Consider the following 22,032-nt stretch of genomic DNA (forward strand, 5'->3'; position numbering starts at 1 on the left):
GTGGTTGTTGTTTATAAAGATAATTAAGTGATTGATGCAGGCAACCCTAAAGTATCAAACAAGGAATGAAATTGAAAGATGTATGCATTTATATATTTTTATTAAATTGTCTTTCCCAACTATTATCCTAATTTTAAATTGCACACTTATGAGACATGCTCTCATTCCTGTATTTACCAACAAAGTGAACTGTCTTGGCTTCTAAGAATTATTTGCCTACAGTAAAGAAAGTGCCAACTGCAAACAATAAGGAAGAAAGCCAACTCAACAGCTAAGTGGCAAAATTAGCAGCTTTGATTGAACCACTGAACATAAACCCTTAGTATTTTTTCAATCTCCAACTTATTATAAGCAGTGTATTAGAGGTTCCTTTTAATTTTCAAGAGAAGCTAACGAGGAAAGGCCCCAAACATTTGGCACTCTTCAGCAATAATAGTGCAGGCTACTGGCACACTCTGTGTTACTCTTAATGCCTAGTACAAGCATACAATTCAGTTTCTTCCTTATTTAGCTGCTTAACTGGTAGAAAACTACTGCATGCCCAAAGACAAAGGGAAACCTGGGTGGAGATAATAATACAATTTCTTAACCATTCCCAAAGTTCATGCTCGGCCTAAAAGCTGAGAAGGAGAACTGAACAGCTTCTTTATGAATGCTAAGGGGGAAAACATGGAGCAAGAGGAACATCCATTATAATTGGTCTTTCTTCCTTTCACTGAGAATCTTTCAAGTTTAAAGGCTTCCAAGGTCATTTTAATATTTTATATTTATCACAGTTCTAATAACTAATCTAAAACATATTGTACATCAAGATGCTCCTGTGTGAGCTATAAACAACAACAAGCTCCCTGCATCTGTGGGGTCTGCATCAGCATTCAACCAACTATAAATGGAAAATAGTTTTTAAAAATTTTGTCTGTAGTGCCCCTAACAGCAGCAGAACTGTATTTGAAAAAAATGGGCGATTTACCAATATTCATAACTAAAAACAAAACTAGATTTTCTTGAGGTATTTTTAAAAAACTGTGCATGTGTGCTCACCTGAATGTGCATCTGGAGGCCAGATGTCATTGCTGGGCATCTTCCTCTACTGCTCTCCACCTTGGTTCTTAGGACAAGGTCTCTCACTGAATCTTGAGCTCCTTCAACGGAATGGCTGGACTGGCTAGCCAAGGAGCCCTGCCTTCACCACTGGGGTTACTAATGTATGCCACCATGTCAGTTATTATGTGGAGGTTGGAGATCAACATTCAAAGTGCTTGTACAACACACACTTTATTCACTGAGCCATTTCCCAGCTCTAAAGACTGACATAGTTTATAAAAGTATGAGATGACCAGGAAACATTCTAGCAAGTAAATTAATTAATCAACAGGAATAGCTAACAATACAGGAGTCGGGAATTCGCTATATCTAAGGAAAAGAAATTTTGTTCAAAAAATGAACTTTTTTTCAAGCCTCACTTCCCAGTTTTTCTGTGACCACCAAGTAACCAAGACGAAAACCTCTGACTTGCTATGTCAAAAGCAAAATAAATATATATTCTTTGGAATCGTAAGTTATAATTCTGAAACGCATCCAGGAAAGTCTACCTGTGAACCTCTGAAATGAATTCTATAATAAAGGAACCTTTTGGCAGGCTCCTGAGTGAGGTATGCCTGCTGTCTGGAGTTTTCTTCCCACCCAGCCAGCAGGGCAGACTCTGAGTTCATTATCACCTCATCAGTGAGCCTGTCAGCTGCCAACCATGAGAGAAGACTAAAGCAGTCACTAATTCCTGGCCTTTTGGCTTCTCCAAAGCAAAAGGAAATTCACAACAGATGGATACTTCTTACCCCAATATATGCATTTGCCAGTTCTAATTTACTGGCTCAGTTAACCAAGAACAGAGAATGACTGACACTAGATAATGACACTAAAAAGGCATTGTTCAAATATACAATGTTGCCAGGACTCATCAACAAGAAAGCCAAAATGCAGAGGAGGGAGAGAACATGGACCCACCTTAGATGTACTGCTAACAACAGAGTCAAATCTGCCAGAGTGTGGATGCTTAGAGGGTGAAAGGAACCGAAGAAAACTCTGCAGTTGGGGATGCTTGGTTTTTGGAGTGCTTGCCTAGATTGCTCAAGGCCCCGGGTTCAATCCCCAGTGCCACATTAAAAACTGGGTGTGGTGGTGCACGGCTTTAGTCTCAGAATTTAGGAATTCGAGGCAGGAGGATCAAAAGTTCAAGGTTATTCTCATGTTTTGAGTTGGAGGCCAGCCTGGGCAACATACTGACTCTGTCAAAGGATGGAGGGGGAGAGAATTCTGGTAAAAGAAATTAAAAAATAAATTCAAAAAGAAAAGGAAAAAATTCTGGTAAAAGAGGTTAGTACAGGAGGTAAAAGCAACTAGCCATATGGGCTTCAAGCAAAGGGGTAGGCTCATATTACACATCTAAAATACTGACTAAAAACCATTCCTTCCCAGCAAAATATTTTCCCTGTGCTGGCTAGGTTTTGTCAATTTGACATAAGCTAGAGTCATCTGAGAGGAGTGAATCTTAGTTGAGAAAAAGCCTCCATAAGATCAGGGCAACTGCGGGACATTTTCTTTATTAATGACTGATGTGGGAGGGCCAGGCTTACTGTGGGTGGTGCCACCCCTGGGCTGGTGGTCCCGGGTTCTATAAGAAAGCAGTCTGAGCAACCCATGAGGAGCAAGCCAGTAAGCAGTACTCCTCTATGGCCTCTGCTTCAGTTCCTGTCTCCACGTTCCCACCCTGAGTGCCTGCCCTGACTTTCTTCAACGATGATGGATTACATTGCTTTTGGTTCTGATGTTTATCACTGCAATTAAAAAAACCACACTAAGACACACCAGGTGTCTTCTATTTTGGAATGCTGTGTTTAATTTCTCCCTGGATAAAATATGTTCAGTTATTTTTCTGCTACTTTTTGGTTAAAATTTCTGCTTATTAATACTGAGAAATATAAAGAATATTGGGAAAGTGGATTATAAGTACAATATACAGGCAGATATATAAACATATGACAGTAAGATCATGGCTTCCTTAGCCACTTGTGGAGACCCACAGAGGTTTCCTAGTAAGAACTTACTCAGGGTCCAAGAATCTGAGCTTGCTTAGCAGGGCTGCATAAGGGGATGATTTGACAATGGGCATGGTTACCAGGTGTTTGGAAGGGTCTACACTTGACTTGTGGTGTGCTTTGACCTTGCAAGGGGGATGTCTTTTGCCCTGCCCCTTGGCATTGCTATAAAAAGCCCTTTTGAATAAATGGAAAAGGCCATTGGGTATTGACTCAGGTCCTCCCAAAGCCATCCTGAGTTTCTGTCTTTCTTCTCACCATCTAGATCGATCTTTTTTTTTTTTTTTTTGGTTTCTCGAGACAGGGTTTCTCTGTGTAGCTTTGCGCCTCTCCTGGAACTCACTTGGTAGCCCAGGCTGGCCTCGAACTCACAGAGATCCGCCTGGCTCTGCCTCCCGAGTGCTGGGATTAAAGGCGTGCGCCACCACCGCCCAGCCGATCTTTCTTTTTAATATTTCTTATCCCTCTCTCATTTCTTATCCCTCTCTCGTAAGAACCCTTCAAAAGGTGGGAGCTGGCCTCCCACACCCAGCTACAGTATTTGATTCTCAATACACCCAATACCGATGATTAGTATTTGAAGCCTTTTTCAAATGGCATGGCAGTGTGATTATTTCTGTGTCCTGAAATGTAAATTTAGTTGTGCTTTTTTTATTGTTTGTTGTTGGTTTTTTTTTCTTTTTTTGGTTTTTTGGGACAGGGTTTCTCTGTGTAGTTTTGGTGCCTGTCCTGGAACTAACTCTGTAGACCAGGCTGGCCTTGAACTCACAGAGATCCGCCTGGCTCTGCCTCCTGAGTGTTGGGATTAAAGGTGTGAGCCACCACCGCCCCGCATAAATTTAGTTTTATGTACACTGCATACATATAAAAGTGCTTTGAAACTTTTGAATATTTAAACAAGTTATTTTCAAAGTTAACTAAGTTAATTTACACTGGATGGAGGGAAAGTGAACTATTGGAGGTGAAATAATTACACCACCATTCCTTTGGCTGCAGGTGTTTCTTCTACTACTGGTCTTACACTTCAGTTCCCCAATTAAGCACTTTGACACTGAAATCAGAATTATTCATGCTTTAGACACTGCAGATATACTGTCCAGAGTGATTTGTCAGGACGTTTAGATATTGGGGTGGGAATATTCTACATCAAGGGCTCAGCAGTTAAAAACACTTAATCCTCTTGCAGAGGACCTGGGTTCAAGTCCCAGTACCCACTTGGCAGCTTACAACTTTCTACAACTCCAATTCTAAGGGATTTAATGTCCTCTTCTGGCCTCTGTGGGCACCAGGCAAGCATGTGATGCACATACATCCAGGCAAGCAAAAACACTTACATACATAAAACAAACATACATATATATGTACACACACACACATGCTTACTATTTGGGTTAGGGAGGCACTCAGTGGATAGTACTTGCCAAATAAATGGGAAGACCTTAGTTCACAGGTGTGGCAGCTCACCTATAATTACAGAACTCAGCAGATCCCAGGGCAAGCTAGCTAACTAGAATAGCTGAATCAGCAAGCTCTTGCTTTTGTGAGAGAAAATAAAGTGAAGAGATTAAAGAGGACACCCAATGTCAACCTCAGGCCTCCACATGAATGCTCACACATTCTTGGAACAAATGTATGCCCCGCCCCCCACCACATATACATGGAAAAAAAAAAAAAAAGAGGCTAATTCCCCTCATTCCCCTCAAAATAGTTAGGTGCTATATACTGACAGTCTGGTTAAAGATGAGCCCCATTCACAACAGTGATGGTCCCATAATGGGCTGGCGAGATGGCTCAGAAGGTAAAAGTGATCATTTGAGTTTCATTCTCAGAACTCATGATGGAAGAGACAACAAGTTGCCCTCAGGCCTCCACCCCACAAACTATGACCCATGTGTGTCACCCCCACCCCCACATACACACACATACACAATGTGCTAGGTAGTAAACATCTTAGTTTGTGGGCAAAGAATCTATGACAGCCATAAAGAAATCAGAGGTGACATCTGTCAGAACACATTAAAGTGAGGCCTATTAAGATGACTTCATACAAATGATAATTTTCCTAGTATGTGATACGCACCTTGGCAATAAGACAGATGGAAGAGAAGTAGGCTTCTCAACTGCTCTATTTGAGAATTTTCGTTGTTGTTTTTGATTTGTTTGTATTTTTTTTTTTTTTGAGACAGGGTCTCAGGTAGCCCAGCCTACCCTCAAACTCTCTATATTCTCAGGCTGACCTGAAACCGTCTCAACTTTTCCCGAATCCTGACTCCCTTGCTCCCACCTCTAGAATGCGGAGACTCCAGGCACGAGCACTACACCTGATTTTTCCAGTACTGGGGGTCAAACCCTGAGACTCCTGCATGCCAGGCAAGCATTCCACCACTGAGTCCTATCCTCAGTCTCCTAATCTTTCTCCTTTCTTTCTTTTTCTCCCCCCTCCCTCCCTCCCTTCCTTCCTATCAATTCATCATTAGGATATAAAACTTTCATTACTCTTTAATCAATAGGACAAGGAAAAATCAAACATGAAAAGAAATGTAAGAGATAACTGAACTAACTTGACTGTCCTAAAATGAACAAGTTACGGTTAACAAAGCAGAAGAGCAAGCTAGGAGTGTAGGGGGGAAGCACACTGCCAAAGCAAGGTACAGGAGACTTTGTAAGGATACAACCCACGAAACTGTCAAGGTGTCCTAGATGAGCAGAGGTAAACCTAAAACAAACCAACTGCTGAAAACTGGGGACATCATTACTGAGAATGAGTGTACTGGAATTCAATACTCACTTCCCCAGAATGGGCTTATTTTAGCATAGTTAATCTTAGTGATTCTTCTAGGAACTAGATTTACCACAATGGAATGATAAAACAATAGTTTCTGCTTATTTTTGAAGAAATGAAAAGGAGTAGGATGTTCTGTATACTGTGGAAGAACCAGTTGTAATCAAAGGCTGTGGTTCTAATCCAAGTGCTCTTATTAAATTTCCTTTAAATTTTGCAAATACAAGTCATTATGATTACCAGTTTCCTTAAACTTAACTAAAAGAATGGAAAAGCAAGGAACCCCGCATGCCCTGTGAGTCCACCATGCACTCATTACTTTCACAGCTTTAGACTCTTGTACTTATGACTGCACCACGAGTTGGTAGCTATTACTTTATGCATTTTTGTAAGTAATGAAACTTGATTTTAAAATGACTCATTTGCTATTATCTAGATCACTCCCCAGTGTTGAGGCAGGATTTTGCTGTGTACCACTGGCTGGCCCCAAACTCACAATACTCCTCTTATCACCACCTGAGTGTGAGGATTACAGGAATGTGACAAACTGGTTATTTTTACATCCTTTCAAGATATAAATATAGAGAAAGGCAAAGTCTTTTGAAATGTATATGAATGTCTTCAGGATCTGCTTCCGACTTTCCTCCTAAGCCCATCTCTTCATTCATAGTGACTCCATTTACAGTGAGCTTCCAGCCATCATGAAAATGAGTCAATGCTAGGCAGGGGGAACACTGATCTAGAATGTCCTTTTTGTTTCACTCATAGAAAAGAAAATGTCCTCAATCACTAACTATTGTCTGCTGTAGAATATTATTTTAAGGTGTGTTACTTTGGTTTATGTTGCATTTGTTTAACTCTGTGAAGCTGTGTTATTTTGCCTGTCTAAACACCTGATGGTCTAATAAAAAGCTCAATGGCCAACAGGCCAATAGAGAGGCAGGAGAGAGAAATAGGCAGGGGTGGCAGGCAGAGAATACATGGGAGGAGAAATCTGAAAGGAGGGGAGTTCTGGGAGCCAAAGGAGGAGGACTCCAGGGACCAGTCACCCATGTACACAGCAAGCAATGGAATAAGAGTAAGATTTACAGAAGTAAGAGAACAGGAACAAGCCCAGAGGCAAAAGGTAGATTTGATAATTTAAGTTAAGAAAAGCTGCCTAGAAACTAAGTCACGTTAAGGCCGCACATTCATAATTAAGAATAATCCTTAGTGTGTGATTTATTTGGGAGCTGGGTGGTGGGCCCCCGCAAAGAGTAAAAAACAAACAACAATTTTGTCTGCTTTTACCAAGTAATGTCCTCCCAAGGTTACAGTGTAATTCCTCTTCATTTCTACTGGCAAACAACTTTAATATTTAAAAAGAAATTCAACTGCCATCTCTGAAACTTACCCTCAAACTTACACTCAGCCAATTCTTTAGAGTTGTACAAGGCATCCCACATACTCTTCTGTAAGGTTTTACCTTGTATTAGTTTGACTTTTCAAGGGTTTTAACATCATCTAACAAATAATAATTATTTTAATGAGTTAATAAATCAGGGAAGGACAATGCTTTCTCCTCATTGATACTGCAGTGGTTTCATTTCCAGCAAGATGTATCAAGCCACAGATTTAAAAAATCATCTAGGGCCTGCAAGATGGTTCAGCAGGTAAGGATGCTTTCTATCAGCCTCATGAACTCCTGGGTTTGATCCCCAGGACTCACCTGGTGGAAGGAAAGAACAGGCTCCAAACTGTCCTCTACAGCCCCTGCCCAATAAGTAAGTAAATATAATAAATTATTTTAAATACACCCTCATTATATACGTATATGCTGTAAGAGAAGAGGGAAGGGGAGAACAGAGGGGGACAGGACAAGGAGCTAGACAAGCAGGCTAGTTTTAGTTGTTTGTAATGACAAACAGCTGAGACCTGGCCCAGCAGGAGACAGTGTTACTGAAAGGCTTTTATGTTGAGAAATGACTCGCCAATAATTACCTTGTAGAAGGAAGTATAGCAGAAGTATAGCAGCAGAAGAGCATGAATTAAAAGGCATAAATAATCAGTAAGCTAAGGAATCTGGAGTCAATTTAAGCAGCTGAAGTGAGAGATGATGACATTTCCTAAGTGTTTTCATAAGCCAGGGACCATTCTAAGAACAGATATACAAAAATTCATTTTGCTTTTGTTTTAAAAACAAGAAAATTAGATCAAAGATTGTGTTACCTTGCTGTATTTTGGAGATTAGATGCTGGTGTTGCTGCTGTCTAGGCAGGTGGAGTAGTCTCTATAACCCAAGGACTGACTGCACATAATGAGTGACAGATGGGAGCCCAGCAAACTCAGAGAACGGGACATCAGTACCCTGAGAGGGGAACGTGGTAGTATGTTGTGTCCCCCAATATATTGTGCATCCCAATAAATTTATCTGGGGGTCAGAGACAGAACAGCCACTATATTAAACATAGAAGTTAGGCAGTGGTAGCACACGTCTTTAATCCTAGCATTCGGGAGGCAGAGATCTGTCTGGATCTCTAGGAATTCAAGGCCACACTGGAAACAGAGCCAGGTGTGGTGGCACACACCTTTCATCTCAGGAAGTAATATGGCAGGACACAGAAAGGTATATAAGGTGTGAGGGAAGAGGAACTCACACTCTCAAGATGTGAGGACTAGGAATTAGAACTTTTTTAGCAGAAGTTCAGCTGAGATCCACTCCGGTGAGGACTCAGTCTGAGGAAACAAGATTAGCTGAGGAGCTGGCAAGGTAAGGTTGGCTGTGGTTTGTTCTGTCTCTGATCTTTCAGAATTTACCCCAATATCTGGCTCTAGTTTTTTTGTTTTTGTTTTTAATAAGACTGTTTAGCAATTTGTGTTACAGGATAAACTTACTTTAGCACACAATAGCTACAAATCTACCACAGAACAACTGATCTGCACTAGAAGGTGGGAGTCATAAAGGTAAATAAGAACTTATAGGTAAGTGTGGAACAAATGTATAAACAACTAAAATAAAATGGTAGTCCAGTAAAAGAGGGTCTTCATCAAACATCAAAAGGAAGAGTCGGAGACAAACAGGATATATGAGAGTATCTTTATGAGGTCCCAGTGACAGACCAAAGTTCTGCTCCGCCACAGTTCGTCCAGGGCGTCGGCGGATTTATTAAGTTTACTTGCATATGGGTGAGGGGTTATGGGCAGGAGCATGTGTGGCTCTAAGGCAGCTGCATTGGGAAGTCTATATCTGACATGTCTGATGTTTTCCCCATCACTATATAGATAAAGCCCCCTTCTGTTAGTCTTCCTCAGCCAATATATGCTAGCATCTTGCAGATCCAGGGGCCATGTTCAATTAGGGTAGAAATGCATGCAAATGGCTGGGAGGAGCTACTGCTGGAATCTCAGGTGAAGGATCCTCCCCGCTCCTTCCTTTTAAGAGAGAATATCCACAGTTAACAAGCTGTGATGACGTTTTGCAAGCAAGCATAGCTGATTCAATGAAGATGATGGCTGTTTTTCTTGATGGATAGTACTATATAACAGTATTACTTCAAGGATACAATCCCCTCAGAACACAAGGACATATGTTCCATCTCCTATAGTAAAGTTAGAAGCAATGAGTCCTGAAAGCATCACAACCTAGAGACTACTTAGATGACTGATTTTAACATGGTACCATCTGCTGGGCATGGTATGTACAGATGAGTAAGTCCCAGCCTCCTTATTAACTGAATATGCTAGTAACTTTTAGTCTTTCACTTAATTAGCGCAAAAGGAAAGAAATACTTTATACTATTTGGGTATAACCAATTCATAAGTATACAGAAATGGTTAAGGAAAATTAGCATTTATTATATTAATTCCATGTATTATTTATAAAGCTTTCTAAACCAACTGCATGCCTTCCCACCTAAGGCTACAGGTAAAAGACCTTTCGTCTTCAAATGACCTAGAGACCATCCACCAGGAACATAAACTTGAGCGGTCTCAAGATCCCCAAACAGAAGCTGCTCCATCTTTCCTTAGAAGTGAAGCACAATCGAAGCAGAAGCTGCATTTGCACGTGTCACTTCCCTGTCCTTGGGGTCCGCAGGGTGTGGCTGCAGAAGGCAGTCATTAGTTTCCTAAGACACCTGTACCACATATAATAGCCGAGATCAGAGAATGAAAACATTTAAGTTTGGATAAACTTACATCTCTATGTGTAGTGAGTGGAAGCCAACTGTCCTTTGTAATAAATGATAGAGAAATTAAGAAATATGGCTTGATAATATCTTAAGTAGAAGACCATCAAGTAGAATCAATGTTCCTTGTTCACGATAGCTATAAAGTACTGTGAACACTGAATTAGCAAATAATGAGTCAATCACTAGAGGAATGAGAGAACCATCTTCACAGAAGCATCTGGCCATAATATTTTTATCGTTTTGTTTCATATGTGTTTCTGCTTAAAGGTATCATATTTTATATAATAATAAGTACAATACAAAAAAACTGAACTCACAGCTAAAAGCCCTGTATTAACTAATATACTTAGGAAGCTCATCTAATACAAGTATTTTCTCTGTAAGGCACAGCTAAGCACGGACTTAGAATACCACTTTAGCCCTAGGCTTAAAGATATGCTATAGCAAGATCCCCAGTAAAAAAAAGAGCAAAACGGGGAAACGTGGTGCTACAAAGACCATGTGAAGGACACCTGTCTACAGTACAACAACTAAACAGAAAGGCAAATGTTACCTTATCTGGCTACAAATTGGAATATGACTCAAATTTTTTGCTACTCTGTCCATGTCTGTGAATAACTGAAAATGTCACAAGTGTTGATTTTGGGGTTACAAATGTGCTTTAGCAAGTAAGTGAATTCACATATACGGCCTCTACCAATAGAGGATTTATTGTCCTTGTTTCTAGAATGTAATCAGTAAAAACAAACATTTATTTTCTACCCCATAATCAGTATTACTTACTTTAGCATGACCATAATATGACACAGGCCACTTCCTAACAGTGCTCCTGTTTTGGACAAGAAGTAATACAGCTGCACATGAACTCACAGTTGAGTGTGTCACTGTGTGGACACACCCCACTGTGCTTTAGGAGCAGTAATGTAAATCAACTAGACCATGAAAAGAAAATTTTAGGTAAGGATTTAATTATCTAAACTAAATTTACAAATTGAAACAAGCAATTAGAATCCTAACTGTTTACTCCAAGAGGTTATACTTTACATGATGATCAAGACTCTCTTTTGTCATCTCTAAAATAAACTCCAAGTAGAGTCCAAAAATAAAAAGGTTAGGAAACATTGCAGTCTAATTGCAGTCATCATCAGTTTCTGTTTACAACTGTAAAGCTTAACTTTTATATGTAAGTAATGTCACTGATTTTTTTTTTTTTTTTTGGTTTTTCAAGACAGGGTTTCTCTGTGTAGCTTTGCGCCTTTCCTGGAACTCACTTGGTAGCCCAGGCTGGCCTCGAACTCACAGAGATCCGCCTGGCTCTGCCTCCCGAGTGCTGGGATTAAAGGCGTGCGCCACCACCGCCTGGCCGTCACTGATTTTTTGTAGTCAACTTTTTGAAATAAAAATCTGAACAGTCATACTGAAGGAGTGGGAAAATTAGGCTAAGTAGGCATGGAAACATAATTGCTTAATAAATCACAACCATCAACTAGCCAGTACTTAGAGTTCAAGTTTCCATTACAAAGAACCATAAGTGAACACAACTGCAACAAAGACCTAGAGAAACATAAGTTGTGAAAGAATTACTGTTTTAAGAAAGACAACAGTACTGTCTAAACCATTAGGGCAATCTTCCTCTTCTCTGCCCACTTTCAATGCACTAGATGTCATAATGACAAACATAAAGAGTGCATGGCTTCAATAAGCCCACAACCTGTCAGAGAGGTAAGTAAAACATAGGGTTTTATATGTACCGTCTCCTAACTGTCGTGCTAGTGAGACAGCCCAGTGGATAAAGGTCTTTGCTGTCCTATGATGTAAGCCTGACTACCCGAGTTGGATCCCTGAAACCCATGTAAAGGTGAAAGGAGACAACCAACACCATCTCCAAACTATCAGCACCTCAATTTCTATTTATGGTTTAGTAGGCGAACTGCAGTATAGTCACAGGATGGAATACCATGCAGCAATAAAAATAAATGAACTACTGTTATACTTAGAAGTAACAGAAAGAGTGGCGTGGCATGTACAGCGAGACACACTATAGAAGCATTTTGTGAGTGCTATGAGGTGAGTGGATAGCGATGATAAAAGATTTAAGAGGAAGATCCAGCATATGGGAATCTTAGAGCAATCATGCTGTCAGGCAATAAGCAAGAAGTACAGGAAGTACAAGAAGTACAATCAGACAGGAAGATAACTTAGGAGGCAATTAAAGACACCTCAACCCAGGATTACTTTTAAAGCACAAATTATGATACTGACAAGTAGAAAAAAGACAAGAAAAGAAATCAAGCAGACAGAATGGACTGACATGGTACCAGAATGATTGACAATAGAGGAAGGGGTCAAAGGTAAGTCCTAGAGTTATTTTTGAAGAAGTACAGGCATTTTATTTTTGGTAATAATTTTAATGTTACCATAAAAGCCACATTTTTGGGGTGTTTTATGAATAGTTTTATATAGGTAGTATGAAATGAAAGTCTGGTATATAATTATATACTATATAATTATGCCAAATGTACCTTGCATACAGAAACTAAAATGCTCACAGGTAAACCAACCAACAGACATCATGATGACCTTACACAGAAAATGCTTCCAAATCACTGGAGTTGGCAAGTGTTCCAGGGCAGTTTGGTTATCACAAGAAACCACTAGGATTAAATTTTTCATCCCTTTCTAGTCTGACATCCAGTCATCCTATAGACCTTACATCTGCAGGTCATTCAAAAGTTCATGTCCATCCCTGACATGCATGAACTTAGTTTCAGATCAAGTGCATGAGTCACAGGTTCAGAACAGCTCTTTTGCTCCTTGAAATTTTGTCCCAGCTCAACTCCATATTCACTTCTACACAGATCAGTTCCCAAGCTGTGTTTACTTTTCCATTGTCTGCAAATATTTTTATGACTTCTTTTGTAGTCACTGTTATAAGACCAAGTCAGGTAATGGCCTCTTTCCTAGTAAAACAAAGACTTCACCTCTGCCTCCACACTTAATTTGAAGAAAGAGGAACAGAAATGTGTGTTCAATGTTAAATGTTATCTGTCTAAAGATAAGCTCTAAGCCAGTGGTTCTCAACCTGTGGTCATGACCTCTGGGTGTTAAACGACCCTTTCACAGGGGTCGCCTAAGATCATCAAAAACAAAGATATTTACATTACAATTAATAACAGTAGAAAAATTACAGTTATGAAGTAGCAATGAACTTATCTTATGGCTAGGAGTCACCACAACATGAGGAACTGTATTAAAGGGTTGCAGCATTAGGAAGGTTGGGAATTGCTGCTCTATGGTATTTCATAACTGGCAGAATGGAGGAAATAAAAAAACCCTTAATATTAATTGATTAATCATGCATCATGAGCAGCCTATATATTCTGTACTTTCATATGAATTTCTCACAACTTTATGAGACAGGCATTTACTATTTTAATTTGTATACATGAAATTGAGAGCAAAATAAATGACTGTGTCACACATTGTATAATAAAATCCAGCTCTACATTGAAAGCTCATGCTTTACTGCTATATTAAAGAAACATTTAAAATATTATACAGGTGGTACATTCATTCCCCCACCTCTGACCATGCAGATTAAATCTTTGTTCTCACACATCTATGTATACGCTATACCACTATAAACCCAGGTCCCATTCATATGGGTTTTCAAAAATGTTAAAAAAATACATAAACATAGTCAAACATGACAATGCATACTTATAATACTAGTATGGAGGAAGCTGGGACAGCAGGATTGAGATTCAAGAGCAGCTTGGACTAGATGGTGAGATTGTTTCAAAATATTGTGTATGTAAACACACACAAATACATATAGTAAAAAAAAAAAAAAAGTCTTCACTCATGCTGATTCCTCATTGCCCCAGGCTAATGATCATTACATGTTTATCTTCAAATTTCCTTGTTTTAAAACAAACAGTAGCATATGGCTTCCAAACTGCAATTCTCACTTAATGGTATCAATAGAAGCTGTGTGTGGTGATACACACCTGAAATCAATATCAAAACAAAAAAAATCAACTTGATTTACAAATGTGTATGTCCTCTGATCTTATGATTCTACTTGTGGATTTTATTCTACAAACGCACACATACAAAATGACTTTGGTTTAAGATTATTTTCACACTTATGAAAAATCTGCATTCATGTAAACTTATCTTATAACAATGTATGTAATAGTGAAATGTTAAAAGTAATCTAATTATCTGCCAATAGAAGAACAGTTAAATGTATTGTGGAATACTACTGGAAAGAAGGAGAGCATTAGTAGTGCTATAAAAGGATAACCCAAATGTAAAAATAAGTCAGCAAAAATTTAATAGCTGGATATATACTGTCCAGTACATACAACAATGTGATGAAATATTAAAAGACTACATGGGGAGAGCCTAATATTAACAGCAATTTAGTAACAGGTATCAAAATAAAGTATGTATGCCAGGCAGTAGTGGTGCATGCCTTTAGTCCCAGTCAGTACTCAGGAGGCAGAGGCAGGTGGATCTCTGAGTCTAAGGACAGTCTGGTCTATAGAGTGAATTCCAGGACAGTCAGGGTCACACAGAAACCCTATCTCAAAAAACCAAAATAAAGTGTGTGTGTGTGTGTGTGTGTGTGTGTGTGTATGTGTGTGTGTGTGTGTGTTCTTATTAGCAATTCCATCAAAGAATATACCTAGAGAAATATATTTAACCTATGCAAAAAGAAGAAAAAAAGACACTCTCTGAACTGTAATACACCAAAACAAAAGGCTGTCAATAAAGAGAACATAAATGTCCAAGTTGACAAACCATAAAATTTGGAAGGGGATTGGACAGGGTGTGCTGCTGAGTCGTCTCACACAGCCTCAGGTTGGTGGTGCTGGTTGAGGGTTTAGGAGGTCTGGCCTTGTGGGAGGAGGTGAGCTTTCAGAGTTTAAAGACTGCAGCCATTTCAAGTTAGACCTCTGTTTCATGCTTCCGATTCCAGATGTGAGTACTCAATTTCCTGCTCCTGCAGCCAGGACCTGCTCTTCCATCAATGACTCTAACCCTCCAGAACTTTAAGTCCACATAAACGCTTCGAAAAGTTGTCTTGGTTATGATGCTTTATCACACCAATAGAAAAGTAACTAATACATAGGGGAAGGAAAGGGAAGGGGAATAAGAAAAGGTATTATGGGGACACAGGACAAAAATGCCGTATTACATCTGGAATCTAATTTTTGTTACTGTTTTTTGAGACAGGGTCTCATTATGTGGCCTTGGCTGGCCTAGAACTGCCTATATAGAACATGCTGACCTGAGAATCACAGACATCCGCCTGGCTCTTGAGGCGCCAGGAATCTATATGAAATCTAGATTTTTATCCATATACTTATATATGATATAAAAGTAGAATGGGAGCTACATGAAAGGAGGAAGGGACAAGTTAGAAGAGGCTTAAGAGAGGGTAACTGGGGGTGGCAGTGGTAGTGTCTGAGCAGAGCACAATGACACATATGTATGAAAATGTAACTATGAAATCTATAATTTGTATGCTAAGAAAAAGCTTAAAACCCAAACATTCTTCATCTAAAAAACAAATTGCAAACTATGTATAAAATATTTTATTTAATATAAAGCTAAATGTAAAATATGTATAAAGAAATATAAAGTAACCACATTATAAACATGAGTATTCTCTATGATTCCCCATTTGTAATATATTAGTCACTAGTTTAGAAATAAAGCTATTACACACGAATAGATTCAAGATTAAAACAATGCAAGGAACATCCTTGTGAGGGCACAAAGTACAGAAACTAATCTAAAAAATTTGAGGCCTTATTTTCCATGAAAACTGAACTCATGAATTTATTTATTTATAAGAATTTATAAATAAATAAACAACAACAGAGAGGGAGAACAAGGAATAGGAGACCATGGTAAATGAAGACCACATGAGAATAGGAAGAAGCAAAGTGCTAGAGAGGCCCACAGAAATCCACAAAGATACCCCCACAACAGACTGCTGGCAATGGTCGAGAGACAGCCCGAACTGACCTACTCTGGTGATGGGATGGCCAAACACCCTAATTGTCATGCTAGAAACCCCATCCAACTACTGAGGGATCTGTATGCAGAGATCCATGGCTAGGCCCCGGGTGGATCTCTGGGAGTCCAATTAGCGAGAATGAGGAGGGTTTATATGAGCGAGAATTGTTGAGACCAAGGTTGGATAAAGCACAGGGACAAATAGTCAAATGAATGGAAACACATGAACTATGAACCAATGGCTGAGGGGTCACCAACTGGATCAGGCCCTCTGAATGGGTGTGACAGTTGATTGGCTTGATCTGTTTGGGAGGCACCCAAGCAGTGGGACCAGGTCCTGTGCTCATTACATGAGTTGGCTGTTTGAAACCTGGGGCCTATGCAGGGTTGCTTGGCTCGGCCTGGGAGGAGGGGACTGGACCTGCCTGGACTGAGTCTACCAGGTTGATCTCAGTCCTCGGGGGAGGCTTTGCCCTGGAGGAGGTGAGAATGGGAGGTGGGCTGGGGGGAAGGTGAGGGGGGCCAGAGGGGGGAGAACAAGGGAATCCGTGGCTGATATGTAGAACTGAATTGTACTGCAAAATAAAAAAAATTAAAATTAAAATTAAAAAAAAAAAGAATTTAAATGGAAAGACAAAATCCAAAAGAATGTACCATTATAGTAAAGTCTTACTATAAAGTCAAAGTGATATTGTGAGTAATGTAAATTTATGGGACTGACCAGTTACATGTGGACATGTAACTTAACTTACAAGTTACTTAAGAAATAAAAGAATTTGCCAGGTGGTGGTGGCGCACGCCTTTAATCCCAGCACTCGGGAGGCAGAGGCAGGCGGATCTCTGTGAGTTCCAGTCTGGTCTACAAAGCGAGATCCAGGAAAGGCGCAAAACTACATAGAGAAACCCTGCCTCGAAAAACAAAAAACAAAAAACAAACAAACAAAAAAAGAAATAAAAGAATTCATGTTCGACACAGGACATAACAGCATTTGTAAAAAGAGGGTTTAGTACATAAATAGCAAAGAGCAGCATAAGAAACAAATTCTGATTTATTTGTTTACCTACTTATTTAAATTTTACTTCATTTATTTGGGAGACAGGGTCTCATGTAGATCAGGGGGGTCACAAACACACCATGAAGGAGAGGATGACTTTGAACTTCCTGATCTTTTTGCCTCTGAGATTAAGAGTGTTTTTTGTTGTTGTTTTTATGTGGTGCTAGACTCAAACCCAGGGCTTAATGCGTGCTAGGGAAAAGCACTCTACCATCTGAGCTATGTCCCTCAAGTTCTGCAACACTTAAACTCCAACCAGGCAATGGTTTCCAGGCTTCAGATCATGGACCAAATGTGGGGCAGGGTAAGTTGTCCAAACGTTTGTCTTGGGGGCTGATGAAACAGTGCAGTGTTAGGCCAAGCCTGGTAGCCCGTGTTTAATCCCCAGAACCAACATGGTGGAAGGAAAGAGCCAACTTCAGCAAGTTGTCCTCCGACCTCCACATGTGCATGCCCTGGCCCCACCAGAACAAATGAGCATTAAAAAGAAATTTTCAGTTTTGTATATGCAGCAAAGCAGACAGAAAGCCAACATTTAGGCAAATATTCTCCTTAAAGCATACACAAAACTATATCCGTATATAACATGGAATAAATTTAAAAAAAACTGAGTCTTTTGATCGCTTGTGGGTTTTTTTTTTTGGGGGGGGGAGTAGAAACACAAACTATGTAGCCCAGGTTGGCCTCCAATTTTTGACTCTCCTGCCTTGCCTCCTGAGTGCTGAAATTATATACCTGGCTCAAAAGTGACAGTTATGTTTATAGAGCCACTGGACAGTATTGTTGTTGGCTTTTAAACACAGGCAATAGGACTGACATTAAGACTGAAAAAAATTGAAAAATGAAGAAGAAAACCATCAGTTTTGGAATACAAAATAGTAGCAGTAATAGGACAAGTATTGTAAAGCATTGGCTACACTGGAAGTCAGGAACAAGGACTGAAAGGTGGGTTACTTTGCCACCACCCCTTTTTTGTTGAGGATGAAGTTTTCTGGCAAAATCTTTTCTATAACCTCTCCTTCTGCATAACAAAGCTGTGAATCACACAGTAAATTCTTGGCATTAACTCGGTGTGTGTGTGTGTGTGTGTGTGTGTGTGTGTGTGTGTGCTTAGAGTTGTTACTACCCCCAACACTGAGCTGCTCAGCAAATGGCTTGCTAGACCACAAACTAACCTCTGTGGAGGGCCCCATGGCAACACCCACACACTTTGCTGCTCAGTGCCAGGGCCCCCCCAATGCTCCGAGGGCTTATTTGCAACTCCAAATGCTCTGCCAGTTTCTCTTGGCTCCAGAGACAGCTTCACCTGCAGGGTTTCATTTTTCTGCTTGACACCTCCGTGTTGATTTTCCTATGCACTACAAAAGAGTCCTCTCCAATGCTTCTCACACAATTACACAATCACTCCATTGTAACTCAGGAGAGGATTAATGATTGGGTTTTATTTGATTGTAGTTTTGATTAATCCTGACTGTTTAATTTGTGACCTTTGCTGGAATCCCAAGGGCTGGGAATCAGAACATACACACTGTACCACTGTACTTGGAGCAGTTTGAGCTTGCCAATTTATTTCATGCCTCATTAGCCACAAAAGCTATGAAATTTTAGTCCAAAAACAGCTCCACGTTTGTTTTCAGAGTTTGGGTACAGAATCTTGTAGGACTTTTCATTTTTATTTAGATATGGTAAGCTAATAATTAGTCCATCCTGGTTATGCTCCAAAAGCTCTAATTCCAACTGGCAGGTATCTTAGTAAAACACCAAATCCAAGCAAGTCACATCACCATGTGGCTGCCCTAGGTTCCCAGGGCACAGAATCAGTTTTTGTGAAGGGGGGGTGGGAATGTATGTGGGGGAAATCTAAGGTTTTGTTTTGTGTTTTATTTTCACACACATTACAACATCCTGTGGCAAATGTTTCTTTGGAATCATAACCAAATCTGTATCAATAAATTCAATCTATCACATCAAAGAAAGAGTGCTATAATTTTTAATTATTTACTATCTGAGAATCAAGTCTGACATTTCCGTGAATAATTCATAATATCCATATGCTTTATAAGTCTTTCATTTTAAGCGATTACAGAATCAACAAACTATGAGACTCTTTTCATGCAAAAGAAACTCTTTTACATGATAATGCAAATTGACTAGCTGATTAATAACTTCACTACAAAGTCAAAAATACAGGAGTGTGCGCTGCTTTGCTATCTTTAGAGTTGGTGTGGTCCACATCACACTGTCACATCCAGTGACTCAAGCTCATTGTTTTTTGTTTTTTTACCATATCTTTTATAGATCTATCTTTCAATCATTTTAAAGGCATTTAAAAGTAATTTCAGTTTCAAGTACTTAGAACAAAAAATTACCAGTATCTTGTCTCTTACCTAACACAGAGACAACACCCCTCCCCCACACAGATGCACAATCTTCTCTTCTAGACATCAAGTTTCAGTATGCTGCTCAGGCTAACCTTAAGATTCTGGAGTCAAGTCATTCTCCTGCCTCATCCTTCCAAGTAGTCAGGACTTGGACCTAGCTGTTGCAACAACTATGGGTAATGACTTATCTATATTCTTTTTCTAAAACATTCAGCATTAAGTTTCATAAAAATATTTTTCATACAAGTTTATCATTGGAACATACAATTGTAAAAATACATAATTATAGTTTCACAAGTAAGTGGAATAAAAAAATTGATAACAAACAACTTAGTAACCTAACTCAACAAGTTAACTGAGACATGTAGGGTATATCTGAATAATCAAATAACTGTTTTTATTTTATGTACATTCCAGGCATCATCCGGTATGATTAAGTCTCAATCTGGTTATGAGTTAAATAGAGGCTTGTCAGAAGAACTTCTTAAATACATAACAGAAGCATATAAACCAGCATTGAGTTAGGCTGAAAGTATTTATTAACTTGTAAGAGACATTTCCTGTTCGAAGCTGTGGATCCTATATATTTGTTACCATTTGAAAAAGTGAAGAGAGTTAGGTGCCATGATTCACGGAGTCATTCTGCAAATTCAAACCCAGTATCTGTCTCTTCTATCCCATTACACATCAAGACTAGAATATAAACAAACAGACCATTTCATAGGGAAAACGGCACTAGAAAAGGATTGAGTCTGTGTGTAAATTTGGTAAGAGGCACATCTTTAGAGCCTGGGGGCTTAGTGTGTAGCTGAGTCTTAAGGACTTTTTGGTGTTGATGTTCCCATTTTTCTGAGACAGGCCTTTGCTATGTAGCCCTCAACTATGTACCCCGATTGGCCTGGAACTCCCAACTAGACAAGTTAGGCTTTGAAATTATGGTGATCCTCCTGCCTGAGTGCTGAAATTACAAATGTGTACCATCACATGGGGCCTTAAAGCATTTGCCATGTGTAGAAGAGGCCTTTGGTTTAATCCTCAGCACTGGGAAAAAAAACAGCTACTGGGCGGCTTGTTCACCCTTCTGACATGGGGTCCTCGTGGTCGGGGAATGCCGAGCTTCCTGGGTCTTCATCCATAGCTGCCCCCGCGAACCCACCCGCGAAAGCCTCCGCGCCGGCCTCCCTCGCACAGGACTCTGCTTTTAAAAACTGCTGGAGCTGTCACTTGCTTTCTGGGTCTGCGCTCTTGGGGGCGGGCACCTACGTCTACCTGCTGGCCAGGAGGCCCATGAAGCAGGGAATGCCGCCGAATCCAGGCGCCATAGCGCAGATGGTCGTCGGCATCAGTATTGCCTGCTGGGGTGTAGTTGTCCTGGCAGACCCCAGAGGGAAGTCCTACCGAGTTGTTTGAAAGCACCAGCAGTTAACAGCTGCAAGGCAGAAAAAAACCAGCCTTGTGGTGGTGGATATTCTTAGCAGCCATGGACAAGGATGCACTTCATTATAGGACATACTGAGAAGACTGTGACAACATGAGCTGTCATTCTTTGGCCATGGATGTTTATGGTTTTCTCCCCTCAGGTTATAAAGGGACAAATAAATCCCCTGGAAGCAAAAATGTCTTGTCCAGGAAGGTTGTGTGTAATTCAAATTATACTGAAAGATGACAGTTTTAAGAAGTTATTAAAATGGAGTAAATGATAGGCAAATAATGAAATAAAATTTTATTATGATAAAAAAAAAACAGCTACTAAGTATAATGTTCACTGCCTAAAATCCAATGGACATCAGACAGAAGGAAAAGTTTCTTACAGCATTAGACTATTAGGCAAGTTATCACACACACATGACATACCTATCATACACACACACAATAAACAAACAAAACAGAAAGAAACTCATACAGATTTTTGTTTTAAAAAGTTACCTAGCAGGGTGGTGGTGGTGCACACCCTGCACTCAGGAGGCAGAGGCAGGCAAATCTATGTGAGTGTGAGGCCAGCCGGGTCTACACAGTGAGTTCTAGGATAGCCAGGGCTACACAGTGAAACTGTCTTGAAAAACAAAAACAAAAGAAAACAAGCAGTTCCCTATCTGTGTCTGTAGTGGCTGGAATGAGAATGTCCACCACAGGCTTAAGCATTTGACATTTGGGCTTCCAGCTGGTGCGGCTGTTTGGAGAGGCTGAGGAGGAGCAGTCTTGCTGGAGGAAACATGTCACTAGGGCAGGCTCTGAGAGTATATGACACTGCCCCATTTCTAGTTTGCTCTCTGCTTTGTGTTTGCAGTAAAAGATGTGTCCCTCAGCTTCCTGCTTGCAGTCACAGCTGCCCACCAAGATGGACTCTGGATCCCGAAGCCAAGATAAGCTCCACCCTAAGTTGCTTTTGGCTGTGCTGCTTTATCACAGTAGCAGAAGAGCAAATACTACTCTGTCTATTTTAAAATATTTGACAATGTCTTTGAAATACAATGAGAGAGTAGGAAGGAACATATTAAGCTGGTATGGCCACAAGCC

The 22,032-nt window shown here is 40.0% G+C and overlaps 2 protein-coding genes across 13 annotated transcripts in view; one reads left to right on the forward strand and one right to left on the reverse strand.

Annotated features, from left to right (window-relative positions):
* Erc1 (ELKS/RAB6-interacting/CAST family member 1) overlaps positions 1-22,032 on the reverse strand; it is a 338,915-nt gene that overhangs the window by 110,211 nt on the left and 206,672 nt on the right. The gene's annotated exons all lie outside the window — the stretch shown is intronic.
* Positions 19,553-21,160, forward strand: LOC128098463 (distal membrane-arm assembly complex protein 1-like). The gene has a single exon (XM_052719653.1). It carries the CDS (start codon positions 20,602-20,604, stop codon positions 20,923-20,925), a length of 324 nt encoding a protein of 107 aa, XP_052575613.1. The 5' UTR covers positions 19,553-20,601; the 3' UTR covers positions 20,926-21,160.

Source organism: Peromyscus californicus, unplaced genomic scaffold (assembly GCF_007827085.1).
Source record: "Peromyscus californicus insignis strain IS unplaced genomic scaffold, ASM782708v3 Scaffold_6__1_contigs__length_162567912, whole genome shotgun sequence".
In the NCBI taxonomy this organism is placed as follows: Eukaryota; Metazoa; Chordata; class Mammalia; order Rodentia; family Cricetidae; genus Peromyscus; species Peromyscus californicus.